Genomic DNA, 21,013 nt, shown 5'->3' with positions numbered 1-21,013 from the left:
TTGTTTCTCATGGTCTGAGAGTCTTTAGGTGCCTTTTGGCAGACTCCAAGTGGGCTGTCATATGCCTTTTACAGAGGAGTGGCTTCCGTCTGGCCACTCTACCATAAAGGCCTGATTGGTGGAGTGCTGCAGAGATGGTTGTCCTTCTGGAAGGTTCTCCCATCTCTACAGAGGAACTCTAGAGCACTGTCAGTGACCATCGGGTTCTTGGTCACCTCCCTGACCAAGGCCCTTCTCCCCCGATTGCTCAGTTTGGGCAGGCAGCCAGCTCTAGGAAGAGTCTTGGTGGTTCCAAACTTCTTCCATTTAAGAATGATGGAGGCCAATGTGCTCTTTTGAACCTTTAATGCTGCAGAAATGTTTGGTACCCTTCCCCAGATCTGTGCTTCGACACAATCCTGTCTCAGAACTCTTGGTTTTTGCTCTGGCGTGCACTGTCAACTGTGGGACCTTATATAGACAGCTGTGTGCCTTTCCAAATAATTTACCACCGGTGGACTCCAAGTTGTAGAAACATCTCAAGCGTGATCAATGGAAACAGGATGCACCTGAGCTCAATTTCGAGTCTCATAGCAAATGGTCTGAATACTTATGTAAATAAGGTATTTCTGTTTTATTTTATATAAATTAACAAACATTTCTAAAAACCTGTTTGCTTTGTCATTATGAGGTATTGTGTGTAGATTGATTTGCCTGTAAAGGTAACAAAAAAAGGGAAGGGGTCTGAATACTTTCCGAATGCACTGTATATTACTCAGGCCTCTGTTGCTAAATGTAGGATATTCAGCATGAAATTCTACTAACTCTACAGCAGGAATTGTCAACTGGCGGCCCGCGGGCCAAATTAAATTTTATTTGGCCCCACAAAAATAAAAAAATTCACCTCAAAATTATTTTAATGTAGAAAATCTATATCTAAGTATTTCCACTCATAAATAGACATGTGATCAAGTATCAATGTAATCAAGGTTTCAAAATACAATATCTATTTGGCTTCTTGCGTCAATTTGCAGAGTATAAATTACTTATATTTATGTTCCGGCCCCCCGACCAGCCGCTCAAGAAAAAAAAAACGGCCCGTCGGCTTAATCTAGTTGATGACCCCTGCTCTACAGGAAGTAATGCATATTTAGTAGTAAGATTGAACAGGGAAGGCAGAAGCTGTTGATTTTTAGCACCAGCCTTCAACATGGTTTGCAACATGGAGATGTGTTTTTGTGACCAAGGTTGGGATCAATTCCATTCATTAATCAAGACACTCCTATACATTTCAATTTATGAATAGAATTGTAACTCTTCCCAAATGGATATCATTGTTTGTTTATTGGCTTTTTTTTCTGAGCTCTAGGCTACATACTTGACAGCGCAGCACTGTCTCTGTCATATCCTAATCCTTTGGTCTCTAGGTATTACCAGTCTCAAGCAGGTTGTGTGTGTCACTGTTTGTCCCTGGCCAGGAGACAGAGAACACAGGCAGTAATGAGGCCCCTCAGAAGCAATCAGTGTTTTTGTACTCTGAACTCTATAGAATTCATTAGGCATGCTATGTTTGGGCTCACAAAATTCCCTCGCCTTTGTTGTAATGTACATGCATACTTCTCCTCCCGGTCATCATTTCACCACGGCCAAGGTTCCTCTGGTATTAAAGCTAGGGCAGGGCAGCAATTACAAAAGCATCAAGGGTAGGCCTATGGAATTTTGTCGAATTACTTGGCTATGGTTCTGTGAGTTTCCTTTTCAGCATTTGGGATGAGTTTTTCAAATGCACTTTTTCCATTTCAAGAGGAACTAAGCTTGCCGGATGCAAAGTTTTTCAATCACATCAATATAAGAGAGTGGATCTTGAAACCAGTGTATCACCGCCTACTAGGTTCTTATGTTTCTGAAAAATTTTTCTTCCACTCCCTCATTTATTGGCCACGGTTGCTTGTCCAGTTCTGAAGGTTGTACTTGTATTTTGTTGTTTGGGGGGGGGGGGGATTCTGCAGCATGTTGGAGTTAAGTCTATGCATTGCTTTCAAATCATTATGACAGATTCAAATAAGGCCCTTACATGTACATGCTTTACACCCAGCCCTACTGTAACCCTGTATTCGTTATCTTGGATAATGTGTCGGATAATCACGCTTGTCCTTTAAGCCTTTACTCTTAGCTTGTGATGTTATCTTTAAGAAGTGATAGTTGGTTATATAGGTCGCACTGCACCAGGGTTGATTTGCATAAGGCTTTAATAATTTGATTGGCCTAGATTCTCTCAATGGTAATTAATTTGACAGAATGTGTAGTAACATACAGTGCTTTCAGTAAGTACTCAGACCCCTTGACTAATCAATTTACACACAATACCCCATAATGACAAAGCGAAAATATGGTGGTGGCAGCTTCATGTTGTGGGGATTTTATTCAGCGGCAGGGACTGGGAGACTATTCAGGAATGAGGGAAAGATTAAACACAGAAAAGAGGATCTGCAGAGAAGGGAGAAACTCCCCAAATACAGGTGTGCCAAGCTTGTAGCGTCATACCCAAGAAGACTCGAGGCTGTAATCGCTGCCGAAGGTGCTTCAACAAAGTACTGAGTGAAGGGTCTGAATACTTATGTAAATGTGACATTTTTTTAATTGCTAAATTATTTATTTTTTAAACTGTTTTTGCTTGGACATTATAGGGTATTGATTAGGCGGGAAAAAAACTATTTCATACATTTTAGAATAAGGCTGTAACGTAACAATGTCGAAAAATTCAAGGGGTCTGAATACTTTCCAAATGCATTTAATACCTTTTGGAACAGTTTTTGGTGTATTTCTTTGTTGTGGTCTATGGCAATTCTGTCATTGAATAGAAATGGAGCTGGCAGGAAGAGATGGGGAGGAGTGGCTGGTTGTTTTTGAGGTTGGTGACCAGTTATTATAGGAAACAGGAGATGGCCCATGTGTTCGTGACAGAACGAGAAGAGACCATTCCTGCCATTTGTATTCTTCCTGCGCTTCCATGTTGCCATTTCCATGTGTTTTCTCAGTGGAAGGCCTGGACCTACGCAGCTGAGTAATGTGTAATTGATAGAACTGATCTATTCATTCAAGCTGTGACAAGCTGATAATACCCAATGGAACCTAAATACCCATAGTAGTACAGCCAGGAGCATACCCCTAACGAGATGTTCTGGTCATAGATTAATCCTTGAGGCTGGACTACTTTCAAATGTACATCCTTCTCATGATATGGTCTGAATCTTTTCCACAAACATATCACTGAAAACCTGTCATCTTTATTTAAAATGCTTTGATCCTTGTGTCTTTTGTACAGATTTCCTTGTTTATCAAGCAGAAAACATAAAATAGCAGTCCCAATCACACCTCTATAGCACCTTCATGGGTCTTTGTCGATGAATTGTCATGTTGTGACATGGCCTTCTGCTGAGAGCCATGTCATCATCAGGAAGTGAGTGGAGGGGCCTGTGACTGTCAGCTGTATTGGCTGTCTGATAGTACACTCAACTGCTGTTTGTCTTCCAGGCTGGTCAGGCAGCAGCTGTCTGTCAGCTCTCAATTTAGTGCTCATTACTGCAGGAGTTTAGGGCCTGTTATCGAGATATGGGACTCATGATGAGGAGTGTAGGCTACTGTAGTTTGGACCCATGATATTACACTGCCACATAGGCCAGAATGAAGTAGAATGATATGATGAATCAGCAAGGTATCATATTACAGGATTATACATCATGTGTAGGACTGTGTCGAAAGATATCTACTGTAATTCACATCCAGAAATGCTACTTATTTTACTTTTTCAACATGCACATAAATAAGCTCAACATTACATTTAAACTACTCAATCAGTGTGAGTAGTGAAGTCTCTGATGGGCATTGACTAGAGCAGTGAAGTCCGGTATAGTTTCTGACTTCGCCATGCACAGGATTTGTTGAGAAGTGAGAGTCAGTAAGAGATTATCTGTGCCTTGACATGTTATATTTCATCACTGAAATGTCTGTTCACATACATGGGTTGTCCCAAACAGTACATACATCTTCTAAGCATGACTCCTAATCTTTAGAAGCTCGTTAGTGACATTGTTTTGAATAGTTCTCCAATCACTGCTTCAGACTGAAGATCGATAAGCTCAAGTTGCAGGTCAGTGGGAGTGTTACCCACATTGAAGGTGAGATGAAACCAACAGCATGTCATTTTTAGAGGTCGACCGATTATGATTTTTTAACACCGATACTGATTATTGGAGGACCAAAAAAGGCCGATACCGATTTAATCTGCCTTTTTTTTAGTAATTTTTTTTATTTACATTTTATTTATTTGTAATAATGACAATTACAACAATACTGAATGAACACTTATTTTAACTTAATATAATACATCAATAAAAATCTATTTAGCCTCAAATAAATAATGAAACACGTTCAATTTGGTTTAAATAATGCCCCAAAAAAAGTGTTGGAGAAGAAAGTAAAAGTGCAATATGTGCCATGTAAAAAAGCTAACGTTTAAGTTCCTTGCTCAGAACATGAGAATATATGAAAGCTGGTGGTTCCTTTTAACATGAGACTTCAATATTCAAAGGTATATGGAATACATATGGTATGGAGAGAAATAGTCCTATAAATACTGTATTAACTACAACCTAAAACCTCTTACCTTGGAATATTGAAGTCTCATGTTAAAAGGAACCACAAGCTTTTATATGTTCTCATGTTTCGAGCAAGGAACTTAAATGTTGGCTTTTTTACATGGCACATATTGCACTTTTACTTCAACACTTTTGTGCCAATACTATTGCCAGTGTAACAGTATAGCTTCCGTCCCTCTCCTCACTCCTACCTGGGCTGGAACGAGGAACACATCGACAACAGCCACCCTCGAAGCAGCGTTACCCATCGCTCCACAAAAGCCGCGGCCCATGCAGAGCAAGGGGAACAACTACTCCAAGTCTCAGAGCGAGTGACGTTTGAAACGCTATTAGCGCGCACCCCGCTAACTAGCTAGCCATTTCACATCGGTTACACCAGCCTAATCTCGGTAGTTGATAGGCTTGAAGTCATAAAGAGAGCAATGCTTGAAGCTGAGTGAAGAGCTGCTGGCAAAACGCACGAAAGTGCTGTTTGAATGAATGCTTACGAGCCTGCTGCTGCCTACCACCGCTCAGACTGCTCTATCAAATCATAGACTTAATTATAACATAATAACACACAGAAATACAAGCCGTAGGTCATTAATATGGTCGAATCCGGAAACTATCATTTTGAAAACAAAACGTTTATTTCAGTGAAATAAGGAAAAATTCCGTATTTTATCTAACGGGTGGCATCCATAAGTCTAAATATTGCTGTTACATTGTACAACCTTCAATGTTGTCATAATTACGTAAAATCCTGGCAAATTAGTTCGCAACAAGCCAGGCGGCCCAAACGGTTGCATATACCCTGACTCTGCGTGCAATGAACGCAGTAGAAGTGACAATTTCACCCGGTTAATATTGCCTGCTAACCTGGATTTCTTTTAGCTAAATATGCAGGTTTAAAAATATATACTTCTGTGTATTGATTTTAAGAAAGGCATTGATGTTTATGGTTAGGTACACGTTGGAGCAACGACAGTCCTTTTTCCACGAATGCGCACCGCATCGATTATATGCAACGGCAGGACACGCTAGATAACTACACATGGTTGATGATATTACTAGTTTAACTAGTTAAATGATTGATTGTTTTTTATAAGATAAGTTTAATGCTAGCTAGCAACTTACCTTGGCTTCTTACTGCATTCGCGTAACAGGCAGGCTCCTCGTGGAATGCAATGAGGCAGGTGGTTAGAGCGTTGGACTAGTTAACTGTAAAGTTGCAAGATTGAATCCCTGAGCTGACAAGGTAAAAACAAGGTAGTTAACCCACCGTTCCTAGGCCGTCGTTGAAAATAAGAATGTGTTCTTAACTGACTTGCCTAAAAGGTTAAAATAAAGAAAAAAGGTTTGTATCATTTATTTAAATAGAATTGATTAACAACATGACAATGATTGAGATACGAAGACGTTATTATAAATTAAATGAAACTGTTCCACGTAAATGTGCATATGAAAACCACAACTGCCACACAGATTGGTAGAAATGGTAAGATAAATGGGCATTCCACATGAGAAAGGTTGCCGACTCCTCGTGTAGCCTATTACCGGCAACTTCCGGAGAGTAATAGCAAAATCTGCGAAGGCCAGCAGGAACGGGAGGAGGATGGTCAGGTTAAGGTTTTTCTTGTCTTGCTTTTAAAACATTTCCGACCAGAGAGAATTGACGACTTTCGGTCAACCAAGATTTGTTGTTGTTGGCGACAGCCCTAACTGCAACTTCATAAAACAGAATTGAATATGCTACAAGGACCTTTTGGAAATACAGTAGTAAAAATCAGATCTAGTTCTAGGTAGTTAGTCTAGATCAGGCCTGGGCAAAGGCCGGCCCAGGGGCCGCATGTGGCCCTCGACCTGATTCAATATGGCCCACAGAATCATGCTCAGATCAAAGAATTTGCGATAGTGAAGTTTTGAAAAACGTATTTGTTCCTTAAATTAAAAGCCCAATGAATATTCGTCTTTGTGTACTGATTTAACTCCCACCGCTTGTGGGACATTTTGAAGGCACGTACACCACCGTTCAAAAGTTGTCGCTTATACATTTCCTTGTTTTTGAAACAGCACATTTTTTGTCCATTAAAATAACATTTAAATTGATTAGAAATACAGTGTAGACATTGTTAATGTTGTAAAGGACTATTGTAGCTGGAAATGGCAGATTTTGAATAGAATATCTACATAGGCCCATTATCAGCAACCATCACTCCTGTGTTCCAATGGCACGTTGTGTTAGCTAATCCAAGTTTATAATTTTAAAAAGGCTAATTGATCATCATAAAACCCTTTCGCAATTATGTTAGCACAGCTGAAAACTGTTGTGCTGATTGAAGAAGCAATAAAACTGGCTTTCTTTAGACTAGTTGAGTATCTGGAGCATCAGCAATTGTGGGTTCGATTACAGGCTCAAAATGGCCAGAAACAAAGACTTTCTTCTGAAACTTGTCAGTCTATTCTTGTTCTGAGAAAGAAGGCTATTCCATGTGAGAAATTGCCAAGAAACTGAAGATCTTGTACAACGCTGTGTACTAATCCCTTCACAGAACAGAGAAAACTGGCTCTAACCAGAATAGAAAGAGTTGGAGGCCCCGGTGCACAACTGAGCAAGAGGACAAGTACATTAGTGTCTAGTTTGAGAAACAGATGCCTCACAAATCCTCAACTGGCAGCTTCATTAAATAGTACCCGCAAAACAGCAGTCTCAATGGCAACAGTGAAAGGGCAACTCCGAGATGCTTGCCTTCTAGGCAGAGTTGCAAAGAAAAAGCCATCGCTCAGATCGGCCAATAAAAATAAAAAATTAAGATGGGCCAAAGAACACAGACACTGGGCAGAGGAACTCTGCCTAGAAGGCCAGCATCCCGGAGTTACCTCAACGTCAACATTGATGAGGTATCAGAGAAAGCTGTGTGCTTAGTGTGCAGAGAGAGCATCGCTGTCTTGAAAGACTACAACTTGTCCCGACACTTCCAAATGAAGCATGCAGAGAAATAAGAATGTCTTTTGAACAGAGGACAAGTTTATCGAAAGAGTTGCTTTCTCAGTTGCAAAAGCAGCAAGGACTTTCTATAAAACTGCATTCAGCAAATTATGGAATTGCGAGAGCTAGCTATGTACTGTTCCACAAAATTGCTAAACAGCAAGCCATTCGCTGAGGGTGAATTCGTTAAAGAATGTTTAATTGACTCTGCAGCAATACTTTGCCTAGACAAGAAAGAGCTGTTTGAAAAGGTTTCCCTGTCAAGACGAGTAATGACACGGCGTGTTGAGGACATCGCAGAGAATATGGAACAGTTGAAAGACAATGTAGAGGATTTCACCCATTTCTCCTTGGCCCTGGATGCGAGCAGTGATGCACGTGACACGGTGCAGTTGTTGATATTCTTACGAGCCATAACCCCAGACTTTGAAATTGGAGGAGATTGCTTCAGTGTAGTCAACGAAGAGCACAACCACAGGGAAAGATTTATTGGAGGAGGTTAGTAAGTGTGTGGCAAAGCTGGTACTGAGTTTTGAAAAGTTATCCAGTGTGACCACTGATGGGTGCCCAAACTTGACAGGAAAAAAACAAAGGATACAAGATCAAGAACCTTTGGGTTACTAGTCCTACGCTCAAACCACTAGGCTACCTGCCTCCCCAACCTAAAAAGTTATTTCTATTGACATTGCCAACTATGTAAAAATAGCCTACATAAAGCCAACAAATAAAAACATTGCAGCCTGCAGGTAAAAAATATAAAAATAAATAAAAATCTATAAGTCACATTGGCTACGCATGGCCTGTCTGCAACCAACTTTAAACAATTGTATCAACTTTGGTCCAGCCAGAAGCTCGTGCTAGCAAACTTGCAACATTGAAAAAAATATTTAGGTTCCTCTTTCCACCAGTGAGCTTGACAGACACAGCTGTAGGCTATTTTTCCCTAGAGATAAGAGCTCATCAAGTAGACCTATTTTATGACATTTCCACTGGATCAGGGCATGACATTTTTCCCTTTCACGCTGAGTGGTTATAGAAAAGGGAGAGAGCTGGAAAGCCTTTAAAGATACATTGATGAACTATTGTCATTCTCAATTGATGTAAAACAGACTTTGTTTGCCTGCTGTTTGAGGTGAAGAAAACATTACTTTGAGAAGCTCCACAGGTCATTAGTGGTGGTGCATTAAGCCAATCAGAAATACTATCCGATCCCCAAATGTGCACATATTTATATGCCTACATTTGCAGGCAGGCCAGGTTGCCTATAGGCCTACTTCTATGCGTAATCAGGGGTGCGTCCTTACTCAACATTGACAAGTAGCGCTTCAAACAAATGACTAAATTGAATGACATAAACCAAAACGTGTTTCTCACATGTGTAGCATAGGTTGTACGCGGTGCAAACAACGTGTCCACTCCGACAATGTGAATGGTGAAAGACTGGAATAATAATATATTGAATGCATTAATAGAAATGACCATAACCAAACAAACATTGTAGATTAGGAATTCAAAGTAAATGTAGGCTACTACTGGTGATATATGTAATGGGGAACTGATAGGGCTTCCGAGTGGCACAGGGGTCTAAGGCACTGCATCTCAGTGCAAGATGCGTCACTATAGTACCTGGTTCGAATCCAGGCTGTATCACTTCCGGCCGTGATTGGGAGTCCCATAGGGTAGCGCACAATTGGCCCAGCATCGTCTGGGTTTGGCCGGAGTAGGCCATCATTGTAAATAATAATTTGTTCTTAACTGACTTGCCTGGTTAAATAAAAAAATGTAAAAACAGTCAAGGCAAACAATTCACACAATGAAGTTGTGAAACAATGAATGTGGACCAATTGTTGGGAGTGAGCACATTCTGGAGAGTTGTGCATTTTAGCCACAATTCCCTTCTTCTGGACTGTGCCATTCACGCGGCCTCCGCAATGGATTAGTTCACTGAGATGGGTACAAATCAGGCAGGTGTCTCGTGTGCCATCATTTTACTTATTTATCTATCCATCTCACACACTGCCTGCTGCTTGATAAATAAAAAAATCTTGGTTGACCAACAACCCATCGACCAAACACTTAACTAGTCAACTAATTGGGATCAGCCCTAGTTGAAATATCTCAAATTCCTCTGTCCAATGTTAAGAGAAACTGTTTTTTATTGGTTGTGGGAAAGTCATGCCATGCGTAAGGGAAGTAAAAAATGTCTATACTTAAATAATGCCAATGCACCGTGTCTGTAACACAGGAAATCCAATTATTGTGTGCTCCAGGTGTGAAGGTCCATTGTGTTTAATTATTTACCACCTCGAGTCATTCCCTATCCCTCATCACACTTCCTCCTTTTCTCTTATCTCACTTCGTTTTCTTCTGCACGCTTCCGTCTTTGCCTCTCTCCTTGCTCCCTCCTTGACTGTGTGTGTCAGTCTCTGTCTGTATTTCTGTCTAGTGTGTGTCTATGTACAGTTGAAGTCGGAAGTTTACATACACTTATGTTGGAGTCATTCAAATGTGTTTTTCAACCACTCCACAAATTTCTTTTTAACAAACTATAGTTTTGGCAAGTCGGTTAGGACATCTACTTTGTGCATGACACAGATTTTTTCCAACTATTGTTTACAGACAGATTATTTCACTTATAATTCACTATCACAATTCCAGTGGGTCAGAAGTTTACATACACTAAGTTGACTGTGCCTTTAAACAGCTTGGAAAATTCCAGAAAATGATGTCATGGCTTTAGAAGCTTCTGATAAGCTAATTGACATAATTTGAGTCAATTGGAGGTGTACCTGTGGATGTATATCAAGGCCTACCTTCAAACTTAGTGCCTCTTTGCTTGACATCATGGGAAAATCAAAAGAAATCAGCCAAGACCTCAGAAGAAAATGTGTGGACCTCCACAAGTCTGGTTCATCCTTGGGAGCAATTTCCAAATGTCTGGAGGTACCACGTTCATCTGTACAAACAATAGTACGCAAGTATAAACACCATGGGACCACGAAGCCGCCATAGCGCTCAGGAAGGAAACGCGTTCTGTCAGGTAGAGATGGATGTGCTTTGGTGCAAATCAATCCCAGAACAACAGCAAAGGACCTTGTGAAGATGCTGGAGGAAACGGGTACAAAAGTATGTATATCCACAGTAAAACGAGACCTATATCGACATAACCTGAAAGGACGCTCGGCAAGGAAGAAGCCACTGCTCCAAAACCGCGATAAAATAGCCAGACTACGGTTTGCAACTGCACATGGGGACAAATATTGTACTTTTTGGAAAAATATCTTCTGGTCTGATGAAATAGAACTGTTTGGCCATAATAACCATCGTTATGTTTGGAGGGAAAAAGGGGGAGGCTTGCAAGCCGGAGAACACCATCCCAACCATGAAGCACAGGGGTGGCAGCATCATGTTGTGGGGGTGCTTTGCTGCAGGAGGGACTGGTACACTTCACAAAATAGATGGCATCATGAGGTAGGAAAATTATGTGGATTATATTGAAGCAACATCTCAAGACATCAGTCAGGAAGTTAAAGCTTGGTCGCAAATGGCTCTTCCAAATGGACAATGACCCCAAGCATACTTCCAAAGTTGTGGCAAAATGGCTTAAGGACAACAAAGTCAAGGTATTGGAGTGGCCATCACAAAGCCCTGACTTCTATCCTATAGAACATTTGTGGGCAGAACTGAAAAAGCTTGTGCGAGCAAGGAGGCCTATAACCTGACTCACTTACACCAGCTCTGTCAGGAGGAATGGGCCAAAATTCACCCAACTTATTGTGGGAAGCTTGTGGAAGGCTACCTGAAATATTTGACCCAAGTTAAACAATTTAAAGGCTACGCTACCAAATACTAATTGAGTGTATGTAAACTTCTGACCCCCTGGGAATGTGATGAGAGAAATAAAAGCTGAAATAAATCATTCTCTCTACTATTATTCTGCCATTTCACATTCTTAAAATAAAGTGGTGATCCTAACTGACCTAAGACAGGGAATTTTTACCAAGATTATGTCAGGAATTGTAAAACTGAGTTTAAATGTATTTGGCTAAGGTGTATGTAAACTTCCGACTTCAACTGTACCTGCCTGGGTGTGCTTGATTCTGTACGCGCTGTGTGTATCTGTGTGTTCGCCTGTTTGTTTGTCGTACCCAAGAGGCTCAGTGCGGTTTAGATGAATCGTTTCAGCCACTATCTCCTCAGCAGCTTGGAACATTCATCATGACTGTGTCCCATTGTCACACGCTTGCCTGCCTGTGCTTCTCCAGTAAGTCTGTGTATTTAATGTGCATCTACTGCAGCAGCAGAGACCAGTGTTTCCCTCGGGACCAATACCGAGGTGTAAATATGCCATTGATACTGGGTCTTCAGCTTCATTCCGGCCTGTTTGCGGTTCGTCGGCGCCTGTGACAAGCGTGACAGTTCCAGTGAGTGTGATCCGGCTGTAGAGTTCTGTGAGCCCGGGCGGGCAGGGTGAGAAACAAAACTATTGGGGAAATGCCAACAACATGAAGATGGCACACACAGTCAAATATTGCACACACACAAAACACACACACAGCTCTCATACAGCCTGTCATTTGTATAGCTCCGCCAGTCACTAATTAGAATTCATCCAGCAAAGCGTCAGTGTCATGTTTAATTCAGGCCTGACCCGTGTGTGTCAGAGCGATCGAAAGAATGAGGAAAAGAGAAGTGTTTGAGAACCAGATGGATAGAATGATGCGGAGGTGGTTTCGGCGATGTATAAAAACAGAACTGTGTTGAGGTCATGTGGGCAGATGGAACAGCACCTATTAATATCACTATTTCTCAGTGTGTTCTTGTAGATAATGTTGCCTGACTGTATATGTAACACTGTGTGTGTTAAGTGCTACTGTGTATTTATATACAAACAAATAATATTCACATTCCCCTCTAACCCCACCGTGACGGTTACAGCACCAACTGCATGTACTGTAGATGGTCTTTCTCACAGATCATATCTGTGTCTGTAGTGCCATGGTTTGCTGTGGGTTATTATGTTCTTGCACTATGTGTTTCTGTGGTAAGGTTATAATCGGACTCAGTTAATTCTCTCACGCTATGCACTATTTCTCCCTCGTTCAATGAGCATATACAATACGGTCTGTCTGTCTACTAGCATGCCTCTTCCACTCTCTCGTTCTCCCTCTCAGCCCTGTACTGCCTGTTCGTGCTCCACCTCCTCTCTCCCATTTATCCATGGCATTTGTCACCCTGGCAACGCAAGCCGCGGCCATTCTGTATTGCCATTAGGATTCCAGGATAAGGAAGAGGTCCATACACAGCACTTGCTTTCTCTCTTACTCCTGACACTGAGTGTACAAAACATTAGGAACACCTGCTCTTTCCATGACAGACTGACCAGGTGAACCCAGGTGAAAGCTATGATCTCTTATTGATGTTACCTGTTAAATCCACTATAATCTGGGTAGATTAAGGGGAGGAGACTGATTTTAAAGAAGGATGTTTAAGCCTTGAGACAATTGAGACATGGATGGTTTATGTGTGCCATTCAGAGGGTGAATGGGCAAGACAATATTTAAGTGCCTTTTGAACGGGGTATGGTAGTAGGTGACAGGCGCAGCAGCTTGAGTGTGTCAAGAACTGGGCCAGCATCCTTGTGGAACACTTTCGACACCAACGAATTGAGGCTATTCTGAGGCCAAAAGGGGGTGCAACTCAATATTAGGAAGGTGTTCCTAATGTTTTGTGCATTCGGTGTATATATTCACCTTAGCTTTGACATTGTAATTAAGTAATGGACCATATCACTTTTTCATTCATTTGACATATTCTCTCTTTGACTGTATCTAAGAGATGGCTCACACTATAGCAAACAAACACTTTCATCCACAACTGAGAGATTCTGCCTACATGATTGATTGTGTGTAAGGAGGAGGGGGGGTACTTCAAGGCACTAAATCAGTGTGGTTACTTACACATAGTTGAAGATTTGCAAATGGTTGTTAGTGAGTTCAGAAACCAATGGTTCCTGCTACTATTTTGTGTTCTGTAGAGCTGTCTACTTTAAGGCTGGTTAAAACATTTGAATTTAAATGTTGTGCGTTACATGCTGATCAAACCGCGTGTCATCGTGCGCATGTTGATTATCTCCACCAGACACGTTCATGACACGCAGGTTAAAATACCAAAACCAACTGTGAACAAACTACACTATATATACAAACGTATGTGGACACCCCTTCAAATTAGTGGATTCGGGCCACACCTGTTGCGGACGGGTGTATAAAATCGAGCACACAGCCATGCAATCTGCATAGACAAACATTGGTAGTAGAATGGCCTTACTGAAGAGCTCAGTGACTTTCAACGTGACACTGTCATAGGATGCCACCTTTCCAACAAGTAAGTGCTACAAATTTCTGCCCAGCTAGAGCTGCCCTGGTCAACTGTAAGTGCTGTTATTGTGCAGTGGAAACATCCAGGAGGAACAACAGCTCAGCCACGAAGTGGCAGGCCACACAAGCTCACAGATCGGGACTACTGAAGCGTGTAGCACGTAAAAATCTTCTGTCCTCGGTTGCAACACTCACTACCTGGAAGCAACGTCAGCACAACGTCAGCACAAGTTTGGGAAACTGGTCTAAGAACCTTTTTCCATCTATTTGACCAGAAATCAAAGCCTTTGCTTATTCCTAATTTTGTCATGGAAAATTGTTTAAACAGGTAAATGGGTCTTTCTATAAATAATGGGTCCATGTGTAACATCGGGATCAACATTTCCAAATGGTTTGAAACAAAAATCGAAAAGATTATCATGCAGTTCCACATGTGTACTTAGAGGTATAAAAATGAATATATGCATATTGGCCCATAACTCCACCTATACAACAACATAGGCCTAGGACTATACATACTCTAAGCAGGGTTCATAAAGACATTGGCAAGTAGAATTCAAGGACTTTCAGGGACATTTTCAAGCAATTCGTTGTAATGTTCAAGGACCTCAATGTTATATAATTGTACATATAGGGCCTAATATAGAACCCTACTGCCCCAAATAACATGTAAAAAGTGTCAAAGTAGGCCATTACCACTAAGAATAATAGTTTTTTTTTTTAGGCCTTGCCAATTCAGCGATATAAAAATTATTATTACATTCTAAAATGTGAGAATAATGTGGACATTTCCTGACTAAATACACTGCTCAAAAAAATAAAGGGAACACTTAAACAACACAATGTAACTCCAAGTCAATCACACTTCTGTGAAATCAAACTGTCCACTTAGGAAGCAACACTGATTGACAATAAATTTCACATGCTGTTGTGCAAATGGAATAGACAAAAGGTGGAAATTATAGGCAATTAGTAAGACACCCCCAAAAAAGGAATGGTTCTGCAGGTGGTGACCACACACCACTTCTCAGTTCCTATGCTTCCTGGCTGATGTTTTGGTCACTTTTGAATGCTGGCGGTGCTTTCACTCTAGTGGTAGCATGAGACGGAGTCTACAACCCACATAAGTGGCTCAGGTAGTGCAGCTCATCCAGGATGGCACATCAATGCGAGCTGTGGCAAAAAGGTTTGCTGTGTCTGTCAGCGTAGTGTCCAGAGCATGGAGGCGCTACCAGGAGACAGGCCAGTACATCAGGAGACGTGGAGGAGGCTGTAGGAGGGCAACAACCCAGCAGCAGGACCGCTACCTCCGCCTTTGTGCAAGGAGGTGCACTGCCAGAGCCCTGCAAAATGACCTGCAGCAGGCCACAAATGTGCATGTGTCAGCATATGGTCTCACAAGGGGTCTGAGGATCTCATCTCGGTACCTAATGGCAGTCAGGCTACCTCTGGCGAGCACATGGAGGGCTGTGCGGCCCCACAAAGAAATGCCACCCCACACCATGACTGAACCACCGCCAAACTGGTCATGCTAGAGGATGTTGCAGGCAGCAGAACGTTCTCCACGGCGTCTCCAGACTCTGTCACGTCTGTCACGTGCTCAGTGTGAACCTGCTTTCATCTGTGAAGAGCACAGGGCGCCAGTGGCGATTTTGCCAATCTTGGTGTTCTCTGGCAAATGCCAAACGTCCTGCACGGTGTTGGGCTGTAAGCACAACCCCCACCTGTGGACGTCGGGCCCTCATACCACCCTCATGGAGTCTGTTTCTGACCGTTTGAGCAGACACATGCACATTTGTGGCCTGCTGGAGGTCATTTTGCAGGGCTCTGGCAGTGCACCTCCTTGCACAAAGGCGGAGGTAGCGGTCCTGCTGCTGGGTTGTTGCCCTCCTACAGCCTCCTCCACGTCTCCTGATGTACTGGCCTGTCTCCTGGTAGCGCCTCCATGCTCTGAACACTACGCTGACAGACACAGCAAACCTTTTTGCCACAGCTCGCATTGATGTGCCATCCTGGATGAGCTGCACTACCTGAGCCACTTATGTGGGTTGTAGACTCCGTCTCATGCTACCACTAGAGTGAAAGCACCGCCAGCATTCAAAAGTGACCAAAACATCAGCCAGGAAGCATAGGAACTGAGAAGTGGTGTGGTCACCACCTGCAGAACCATTCCTTTTTTGGGGGTGTCTTACTAATTGCCTATAATTTCCACCTTTTGTCTATTCCATTTGCACAACAGCATGTGAAATTTATTGTCAATCAGTGTTGCTTCCTAAGTGGACAGTTTGATTTCACAGAAGTGTGATTGACTTGGAGTTACATTGTGTTGTTTAAGTGTTCCCTTTATTTTTTTGAGCAGTGTATATGATATTGTCCTATGAACTTCACATGTTGGTGCTCATGGGTCCTTTTTAAATGGAAATGCCCAAACCCTGCACTCTTGTACTTGCCGTAGCTCCTACCCAATTTCCACAGGGGATGAACTCTACCAGATTCTACCGTGTGTGTGTCTCTCAATGTGCACCATGTCACTGTACCCTCTACTAAACTAGGACAGCGTGCTGGGTGGCCTGGAAAATGTTGATTCCCTCTCGCTTTGTCTCGCTCCTTCTCTCGCATTGTTACTCTTTCTGTTGTGCACTTTCTCTTCCGCACAGACAGAACTGCAAACAAAGACACCATTTTTTCCAACACACTATATTGATACTCTCACTACTCTCGAGGGAAAAAATCATAAAAACCAAATAGCAAACGCTCAAATCCTCTTCAGCTGAGTCATTTCCGTGTCATTGTCCCGTTTTTGGAGTAAGAGAGCACTCAGACAATTTGGTTCTGTGGTCTCTGTCCTGCTGAAGTGTGCAGTGGTGAATGGGAAGAGCCTGGGGCCTGAATTGGCCCTCTGTTGGCCTGTCTCAGTGCCCAGAGAGAGGACAGCAATCACTTCTTGAATAATACAGGCCTTCATAGCCACGGGTGGGCAGAGAGAGAGGGGCAGCCCTGACATCTCAGCCCAGATCTACACAGAGAGGAAGCTAACCCCGTGGCTAGTCTGATTTTATTCATACACTCTTCTGGCATGGAGATAGACTCCTAAAGCAGGACATGGGCCACGTGGTGAAATGTTTTGGTGTGATTAAGTTGATCAGGGAACTTGGGAGAGAGCAAGGGTTTTAGACATTAAAAAAGCTGATTTGTAAAAGCTGATGGTTTTTTTGGGGGTTGGAGCTCCAGTGATATCGCTTTAGACTGGATTTAATACCTTAAAAATAGTATTTGTGCTCCTCATTTGGTCTTTGTCACTGGAAGGCCACGGCTGCCACTTTGGTTCAGACATGACCAGGCCAAACACACAACTAATTCACTGTCTTGATAGATCACATGATTAAAAAACAAGTTGGTTTTGTCCCTAATATGAAATCTGCATCTTTCTTGGGTTTTAAAGTAATTTTAATTGTAAAGAATTAAAATGACTGATTTATAAAACTGTCTGTAATTATAGTGCTTAGATTAATAGAGTTCAATGCATGCCCTTTCCCTTCTGAAAGCACATGCTTATTATGATGATGAACTGAAAAATGCACCACAAGTGAAAATGAAAGCACTTTCTAAATCAGCGTTAAGGCAGCACGCCTCAATGGGTTTTTGTTTTATCAAAGCATACAGTATCAGCAGGGTTGAGAAATGACTGAGTTAGTGAATGTATGAGATATAGCCTATTCTCATTTTGATGAGACTAAATTATAACATATTGATCTAGATTAAGAACTAAGCTCATTTGCTTGGAATTCTGTCTTTAGAGGAGAACATTTCTAATGTCTTGTGATTGCATTGACAGAATGCTTACTTAGCCTGTGTGCATTAAGGTTTCTCTGATAGCACAGGGACTTTGTCCCTATATCCATACGTCTAGCAGGCCAGACTGGAGTTGGAGCTGGGGAAGGAGTTAGGGTAGGGGTTGAGGCTGGGCCTTGTGATGGAGATTAGGGCCAATTTAGAGCCTACTGAGTGAGATGGAGCCAAGGGGGGAGAGAGGCACATCAGAGCCTCAGCACCAACATCAGCTGACTCTTGGGAGACGCAGCAGTACTGTGTGTGTGTGTGTGGGTGTACATGTACTTGTACGCTTAATTTTCACAGCTTATTAGCCATTCAAGGTCAATGTTTTGAGCTTCATTAAGCCTTCAGACTATTGAGGTTGGCTGTTGTGAAGTTGATAGTCACGTCCAACATATTGCCACAAAGTCTCTCCCCACGGTGGCATGTTTGTGCAGCGCTGGGGTGTTGCCAAACGGAGATGTGGTACAACGAGCTCTCCAGCCATCAATCACAATGCCAGCAGCCCCTGCAAGGCTGCCACCTGCCCTGTGCTATGATACTAGAGACCGACACTGGGAAATTAAACTCGCAGGTCAAGCACATATTCTCATAATTACAAGTGCCTTTAAGGTAACCCCAATAAATCAAGATAATGTGCTTGTGTAGGCTACTAGGTTCAGTTTGGGTCACGTACACATACCATATAATGTTGGTGTTGAAATTCATCCAATCAAAGTAGGCCAGCCTGACAATGCGAAAAGCCAAAGTACATTTAATGATACAGTAATAAGGAAACAAAATTCTTTGTTATTGTTCAATGTGGTCATATAACTATTCTGTCATCGGGGAGTAAAGTACAGTATGCACAATAAACCGGTGGTATTTTAATTCTGCAGCGTTGAATTTTGTGGCAGTACTATCATACTAAACTGACACTCTGTAGTGCTGAGGAAGAAAATTATTATTGTGGCAAGCAGAGCTAGGGGAAATCCCAATCATTGAGTTAGCCTAATGATGTTAAGCTTTGTACATGAATTAACATGAAGCTGACATTTTCTCTCTGGTACACTTACTAATTGAAGTAAGTGTACTTACTGCTGATAGGAGATCAATTCAATTCATAGCACTCAACACATAAGAGAACCATAGAAAACAGCAGGCCTACCATTTCACCACTGAGTCTTATGTTTGAGTGGTTTTAAATCACTGACTGACTTCTCCGTTCCCCCTCATTCAGCTGAAGATATCGTTCAACGAGTCGAGCCTGCAGAGCAGCTATGAGTACCCCTCAGAGAGCAGCGTGTGGGACAGCGAGGAGGATGAGGAGGAGGCGGCGGAAGGGAAGGGAGGAGGACAGGAGGAAGATCAGCCCAGCATGGTGGGCCGCATCCACATCCCTCGTCCAAGCTACACCAGCAATGGCACTGGTGAGAGAGAGAGAGAGAGAGGGAATGGGGGAGGGGAAAGGAAAGCAGGAAATGGATAGAATGAGAGGGAGGGGATGGAATTGGAGTGAGAAGAGGACAGATTTAAAGGGAAAGTAATCAAACTGACTAAATGAAACATATTCTAATGGTAAAGAGGGTAAGATAAGGAAAAGGAAAGTAATGAATTCCATACAATGTATTAGTAATCTGGAAATGGCTGCATGGTGGTTTGGGACTGAACTGCTACTGTTTGATGTAGCATGGGAGACACCTACTGGTCAGAGTTAGTATTACATCCTAACGAAGAAACCGCTGGGGTTCAGCAGGCAAAAACTATCTTTCAGTGAATTGTAACTAAACATATCTGTCGTTTTTATCTGCTCTCCCATAAATGTCTCCCCATTTAAACAGTAGACATGCAGTATAATTAGAATATTTTTTCATTACACAGCTTATTGCCAATCTTGTATCAACGTGTACATGAGCTTGTGCCAAAAAATAATGTATAATAAATAACCAATGTGCTACAGACTTGCATTGTGCTTTCCCCCATTCCTATGTCTTCAGATCTGTCCAGTTACATTCCCAAGCACACTGTGGATTTTAACAGCTGGCAGGAACATAAGCTTGATGACCCTGTTTACCAGGGGGACACCAATTTCCAGCGCACAGAGATGTCAGGGGAAGTTATGGTGAGGCAACAGTACCCGTCAAAAGTTGACACCTACTCATTCAAGGGTTTTTCTTTATTTTTACTATTTTCTACATTGTAGAATAATAGTGATGACATCAAAACTATGGAATCATGTAGCAACCAAAAGAGTGTTAAACAAATCAAAATATATTTTATATTTGAGATTCTTCAAAGTAGCCACCCTTTGCCTGTTGTGTGTTTTGGGTCATTGTCCTGTTGAAAAACAAATGATAGTCCCACTAAGCACAAACCAGATGGGATGGCGTATCGCTGCAGAATGCTGTGGTAGCGATGCTGGTTAAGTGTGCCTTGAATTCTAAATAAATCGTCACCAGCAAATCATCCCCACAACATCACACCGCCTCCATGCTTCACGGTGGGAACCACATGTCGAGATCATCCGTTCACCTACTCTGCGTGTCACAAAGACACGGCGGTTGCAACCAAAAATCTCACATTTGGACTCATCATCCAAAGGACAGGTTTCCACCTGGCTAATGTCCATTGCTCGTGTTTCTTGGCCCTAGCAAGTCTCTTCTTATTATTGGTGTCCCTTAGTAGTGGTTTCTTTGCAGAAATTTGACCATGAAGGTCTGATTTCACGCAGTCTCCTCTGTTGATGTGTCTGTTACTTGAACTCGTTGAAGGATTTATTTGGGCTGCAATTTCTGAGGGTGGTAACTGTAATGATCTTATCCTCTGCAGCAGAAGTAACTCTGGGTCTTCCTTTCCTGTGGTGGTCCTCATGAGAGCCAGTTTCATCATAGTGTTTGATGTTTTTTGCGACTGCACTTGAAGAAACTTTAAAAGTTCTTGACATTTTATAAATTGACTGACCTTCATGTCTTAAAGTAATGATGGACTGTCATTTATCTTTGCTTATTTGAGCTCTTGCCATAATATGGACTTGGTCTTTCATCAAATATGGCTATCTTCTGTATACCACCCCTACCTTGTCACAACACAACTGATTGGCTCAAACGCATTAAGAAGGAAAGAAATTCTACAAATTTACTTTTAACAAGGCACACCTGTTAATTGAAATGCATTCCAGGTGACTACCTCATGAAGCTGGTTGAGAGAATGCCAAG

The 21,013-nt window shown here is 42.1% G+C and overlaps 1 protein-coding gene across 1 annotated transcript in view; it reads left to right on the top strand.

The window, feature by feature from the left end:
* LOC129818425 (taperin-like) overlaps positions 1–21,013 on the top strand; it is a 29,558-nt gene that overhangs the window by 4,370 nt on the left and 4,175 nt on the right. Inside the window, exons 2-3 of the mRNA XM_055874281.1 lie at positions 19,039–19,228; positions 19,796–19,920. Coding sequence (XP_055730256.1) covers positions 19,039–19,228; positions 19,796–19,920 — 315 coding nt within the window. The remainder of the gene's footprint in view (positions 1–19,038; positions 19,229–19,795; positions 19,921–21,013) is intronic.

This window comes from Salvelinus fontinalis, chromosome 21 (assembly GCF_029448725.1).
Source record: "Salvelinus fontinalis isolate EN_2023a chromosome 21, ASM2944872v1, whole genome shotgun sequence".
Lineage (NCBI taxonomy): Eukaryota > Metazoa > Chordata > Actinopteri > Salmoniformes > Salmonidae > Salvelinus > Salvelinus fontinalis.
This window is presented reverse-complemented; position numbering and strand designations above follow the sequence as displayed.